Source organism: Hemitrygon akajei, chromosome 19 (genome assembly GCF_048418815.1).
Source record: "Hemitrygon akajei chromosome 19, sHemAka1.3, whole genome shotgun sequence".
Taxonomy (NCBI): domain Eukaryota; kingdom Metazoa; phylum Chordata; class Chondrichthyes; order Myliobatiformes; family Dasyatidae; genus Hemitrygon; species Hemitrygon akajei.
Window position 1 is genome coordinate 36,296,965 of NC_133142.1, and position 6,000 is coordinate 36,302,964.

General features: G+C 44.0%; 1 protein-coding gene across 1 annotated transcript in view; it reads right to left on the reverse strand.

Moving 5' to 3' along the window:
• eif4e3 (eukaryotic translation initiation factor 4E family member 3) overlaps nucleotides 1-5,294 on the reverse strand; it is a 76,687-nt gene extending 71,393 nt beyond the window's left edge. Inside the window, exon 1 of the mRNA XM_073072384.1 lies at nucleotides 5,052-5,294. Within this exon, the coding sequence (XP_072928485.1) occupies nucleotides 5,052-5,224 (173 nt within the window). The 5' untranslated portion in view covers nucleotides 5,225-5,294. The remainder of the gene's footprint in view (nucleotides 1-5,051) is intronic.
• Between the last annotated feature and the right edge of the window lie 706 nt (nucleotides 5,295-6,000).

Genomic DNA, 6,000 nt, shown 5'->3' on the forward strand with positions numbered 1-6,000 from the left:
TTATTTTTGTGTATTTTTACTAATAAATACTGTTAAAAATAGTATCACCAGACTCCAACGGATACTCCTATCTTTGCTGGTAAGATACCCAGTTACGGGGTTCGTAACAGTACTTTGTTACATTTGACAATAATAAAACAATTTACCATGGACAATGTTTCAGTAACATTTTTGGGTAATCTATCATGCACAGCACACAGGTCCTCTCTAGTTTACAAACACCTGAGTAATATTTTCAGTGCAAACAAGTGCTTAGGAGATCAGTAGAATGGATGTGGATAGATTTGCTGGCCATTGCAGGTCTGCAAGCATCTTCTGCTGAGTGAGAACAGAGCATTTCTGTCTGCTTTCATTACTCCTCCACCCCCTCACTCCAGGAACCACATCCCACCGAACTGGGCCACAACAATCAGGGGAGAGTTAAACTGGCTGGCCGGCAACTCTGCCAACACCTGCCTGCTCTCCTGTCACAGGAACTTGTGACCCTTCTTCACATGCTGCTTTTGTTCATTTACAATTTACAAATGGTTTGGGTTATGAAACTTCTTGTGAATGTAATTCTGTTGTAAACTGGCAACTGCTTGTACTACAATACATCACAGGGAATATCATTACTTCTTCAAGAATTTTTCTTTCATGTTCTTGCTAAAAGGTTCCTTCAGGTGTCATGGCCAGGGAAGGTAGTGGAGATAAACTCCCACTATCTATTAAATGCTCCCAATGGCATACACCTCAAATAGACTCTGACAACCAAGTCTAGCTCCTGGCCTTCATGACCGGCTTAGCTACTAAGCTTAGCAGAAACATTTCTACTGACAGGAGCAGGGGCAAAGTTGGGCTACTGTTGCCTTAAAACCAGTTGCCTCAGGCAGATGGAACTCGTCAGTCATGGTTAGCAGATTATCCAAGAGAAGGTAAACTGTCTTCTTAAACCTCCACTGCCTTGTAGCTATAGCAACTCATGGGGAAGGCTTCAGGAGTAAACCCTGAGGAAAAATCTGGAGCTGCAGTCCCTAAGGAAATCCAACATTGAGATTAACACTGACTGGAAACTCCTGCAATGCTGCTGGTGCCAAACTGTATCAGTCTCTGCCGTTTCTTTGGATTCATCTGATGCACGGAGAGGAGGAGCTTCTGCATGGGCAACAACTTGCAATATCCATGGTCGAGCCCTACCAAGGTCTTACTAATAAGTGGTATCTGACCAGATAACAGCACTGATGCATCAGTGGAGGACAACGACAAAGACTTGTTCATGCGGCAGTGAAGTTACGTTCTCACTTCACTTTGACAAAGTTCTTTTGAGCGTACAATAGCACTCAACGTGAATAGAATTGACATAAAAATAGCTGGGAAGACTGCAGTATTTTGGGTATATCATCTGCCCATTTCACCAACCTGTCTACATCCCTTGAAATCTATTACCTTACTTCTACCAGTTTTTCAAGCTGTAAAAAATGGCCTGAAGCCTAAATCATTAATGTAGTGGAACCACCCTAGCAAATGTTCAGGAGCTAATAAACTATGCAATTTCTTCTAACGTGCAAATCTGTTTGCTAAAATCTGTCTTTGTCTTAATGCCAATTTCATATCTGTGCTACTACAACTTTTCTGTTCAATGGGTTTCAATTTTGCTGCGAAACGTATAATGTGGCACATCAAAACTGCCGGCCTCAAGTTTGTCAAAACACAAGAACTCTCCAAGTTATCCACAAATCTGAACAAGGAGACAGCTGGGGCCCTGCTTTAATGCACTTTCAAAAGCGCAGCATATCTGCAATGGTGCTCTGAATTGTTCATCTGGATCATGTGCTCACCTTTAGCAGTTTCAATGCAGGACTTAATTAAGACATCAAAATACAATGATGGACCACCCTAAGAGATGGGAGGGGTAGTTCAACTTTGGGATTCCTAGATCAGTGCAATCAAAACATACACACCAAACAAATAGTATGCCATATAGCATTAAGCCTGCTGTTGTTTCACTTCTGAAACTATCTACTCTCAGCTTAGATGAGACATTGTCTCTCAACATCCTCCTTGATGAGTCTTTGAACAAGATCTTCCTTTAAAAAATGGCAAAGATCTACTCAATCTTTCCTCATTTGACTATTCTTTCATCACAGGAATTACCCTGATGAACCCTCCTATGAAATATCCCTCAGTAAACATGCCCAAAATTGTATTAAACATACAAAAACTCCATCCAAAACTTAAATTATATACACTACGTTAGAATCCCCTAGAATCCCCAAGTAGTGAAAACAAAATTCATTTTATCCCCGGTTCAACTACCAAGTTGTTTGTTGTTTTTACGTGTTAGCTTTGTTTCACATATTACCAAATATCTATTTGAACTGTACTATTATAGAAGTTATAATGTTATTTGAAACACCTACATCAATTTCTACAAAACCAAAAAAAGTCTGAACTTCCTTACAGATGGATGGTAGAAGATTCAGTAGATGTGGTAGTGCCAGGGATTGGCTTCTGGATGAGCTCAAAGCCTTCTTTACTCACCTTCTGTCAAACCATGGAGGAACCTTCACAAACTCCCACAGCCCCTAATGACCCTGTGATTTCAGTCTCTGAGGTTGACGTAAGAGAGGGTGAACCCACAGAAAATACTTAGTCAAGTACTAAAGACTGGCTGATCAACTGGCTGGACTGTCCACTGATATCCTTAAGCTCTCAGTTCAGCAGTCTGAGGTACCAAACTGCTTTAAGCAGCCCTCAATCATACTGGTGCCTAAGAAGGACATGGCAACCTGCCTCAATGACTATCATCCAATAGCACTTATATCCACTGTGATGAAGAGTTTTGAGAGGTTGATGATCAAATACATCAACTTCTGCCTGAGAAACCTCTGCAATTTGCCTACTGGTACACAAGGTTCACTACAGATGTGATTTCATTGGCTCTTCAATTAACCCTGGAACATCTGGACAGCAAAGATGCATACCTCAGGATGCTCTTTATCAGCTGAATCTCACATTCAATACTATCATTTCTTTAAAACTAATTAATCAGTTTCAAGACCTTGGCCTAAGTACCTCCTTGTACAATTGGATCTTCGATTTCTTCACTTGCAGACCCCAGTCAGTCTGGATTGGCAACGTCTCCTCCACAATCTCCATCAGCAAAGGTGTACCATGTGTGTTTAGCCCCTTGCTCTTCTCCCTTTACACTCTGACTGTGTGACACAGCTGTAAGCACAGCTCCAATGCCATAATAAAGTTTGCTGATGACACCACTGCCATTAGCCGAATCAAGAGTGGTGATGAATCTGCATATAGGAAGGAGACTGAAAATCTGGCTGAGTGGTGCCACAGCAACCACCTCTTATTCAATGTCAGCAAGAACAAGATTATTGACGTCAGGAGGAGGAAACTAGAGGTCCATAAACCAGTCCTTATCAGAGGACCAGAGGTGGAGAAGGTCAGCAACTTTAAATACCTCGGTGTTATCATTTCAGAGGACTTGTCCTGGGCCCATTACATAAGTGCAATCATGAAGAAAGCACATGGTGCCTCTACTCTGTAGCAGTTTGTGAAGATTCAGTACAACATCTAATACTTTGATAAACTTCTAATAGATGTGTGGTGGATAGTATATTAACTGATTGCATCACAGCCTGGTATGGAAATACCAATGTCTTTGAATGGAAAATTCTACAAAAAAATTTCTTGAAGTTGTTTTAGCCGGGGGTGGTAGAGGGGACAAGCTCCTGCTACCTATTAAATGCTCCCAATGGCGTGTGCATCAAATAGCCCAACAACCAAGTCCAGCTCCTGGCCTTCACATGTGGCTTAGGCTACTAAGCCCAGTGGAATCATTTCTACTGATAGGAGGGGCAAATGTGGGTTACTGGTGTCTGAAAACCAGTCGCTTCGGGCAGATGCAGCTTGTCAGCTGTGATTGGCAGCACAACTAGAAGGAAAACTCTATACCTACTCGTGAGGAAAGCTTCCGGAGTAAACCCCGAGGGAAAAATTTGGAGTTGGAGTCCCTAAGGCAGTCGTACATTGAGTTCAACGTTGACTGGCAACTCCTGTGGTGCTACTGTAACCAAACTATTGGTCTTTGCCATTCCTTTGGAGAGGGGGAGCTTGCTGCATGAGCAACAGCTTGCTCTCTATATCGTATTGCCCAGGCTTGTGCATCTAAGGACGCAATAGCCATGGTCCACTCTGACCGACGGATGCTTCAGACAGACAAAGAGTAGTGGATATGGCCCAGTCCATTACAGGTAAAGCCCTCCTCTCCACTGAGTTGTCAAAGGAAAACAGCATCCATCATCAGGGATCCCCATCACTCTCTTCTCACCACTGCTATTCGGACAAAGGTACAGGAGCCTCAGGCCTCCCACTACCAGATTCAGAACAGTTACTATCCCTTGAACCAGTGGGGAAAACGTCATTCAACTGTCCGATCACTGAACTGTTCCCACAACCTATGGACTCACTTTCAAGAATGCGATTATTTAATGCTTATTATTATTTTTCTTCCTTTTGTATTTGCAGTTTGTTATCTTTTGCACATTGGACGTCTGTCTGCCCTGTTGGGTGTGGTCTTTCACTGATTCTATGATGATTCTGGAGTTACCTAGTATGCTCGCATTAAAACAAATCTCAAGAATGTATATGGTGACGTGTATATAGTTTGATAATAAATTTACTTTGAAATTGTCAAGAATGCAATATACATTGCCGTTCATTGAAGTATGTTCAGCAGAGCCACTTTCACTTGAGACGATTTGAAGTAATAGAACCAAGTGTGGAAACCACAACACTACTTGTTTCGGCAGATTACTTAATACATGTATCATACTTCATCTGCCCAGCCTAGTCTACAAATTAATTCCCAGCCCAGTCCTATGATTTCTTCGTTCCATTTCGTCCCAGCCTGTAATACCCCCCAGGCCCCAACCTGAGACATGTCATTTGAGGACCCCTCCTACCATCCAGCGCCCTCACCAGATTTGGCAGAGGGCTGATGCTAGTCCCGAACTCTGTTTACAGCCCAGGCCATCCCCCGCGCACCCACCCACCTATCCAGCCAAAAGGTCCAGGGCGAGTTGAGGGGGACGCCTGACTTGTCATGACTGTTGAGCTCCTCGATGTGCCCCTGATCGAGGTGAACGGTCTCTTGCTCTGCGGCCTCCGGGGCGGCCGTATCATCCTTCAGCTGCTGCCGTAAATCCCGACTGGCGGGGATCGCCATTTTCAGCCACAAAGCGACGCTTCCGACACCGGGAGCCGGGAGCTAGCGGGGGGTGGGAGGGCGCATGCGTGCCAGCTCCTGCCTCGGTCATTGACGTCACCCACAATTGCGTCACACACCGGCTGGGCTGTCATTGGTTGCAGCAGCGGCTGGGGAAGACCAGCGCTGCTCGCCGAGGCAGTACCGTAGTGGATGCGGGGGAGGAAGAATAACAGATGACGCTTGCTGCCCTCACACATCCGCTCACGTCTGGGGCAAATGTTGGTTTAAGCCAATGGACCCAATCCGACTGCCAACTGTAGGCAAACAAAGCTGTCCTGTTATAACACCCCTCTCTCTCGGCCGAATTTAGTGAGATAGTCCCCTTCGCCTCATACAATGGAGCTCGTTTAGAAAACCATCGGCACCACTTCAGTTACGGGAGGGGTCTGCATCTATACATTTGAAGGCTGAGCTCCAAGCTATTTGTTCACAAAAATGGATGAGAGAACGGGCCTCACACTAAACGCACAAGAAACATAATTATTTTAAAACACTTGATAGGAAGAACACTTGATGTGTAAAGTTCTATTACTCTATGACAATGATACCTGTCCTGCATATTTTGAAAGCAGGTATTTCTAAGTACTACTAAGTAGGAAGTACTTGGTATTCCTAGTACCAAGGCACTACTTGTACTGAACAAGATCCAATGGGCACACCATATCATCAGTATACGTGACCCTAGATTTCCAACACAGCAGTCTACTCTGAATTTCACATTGGCTATAGATATT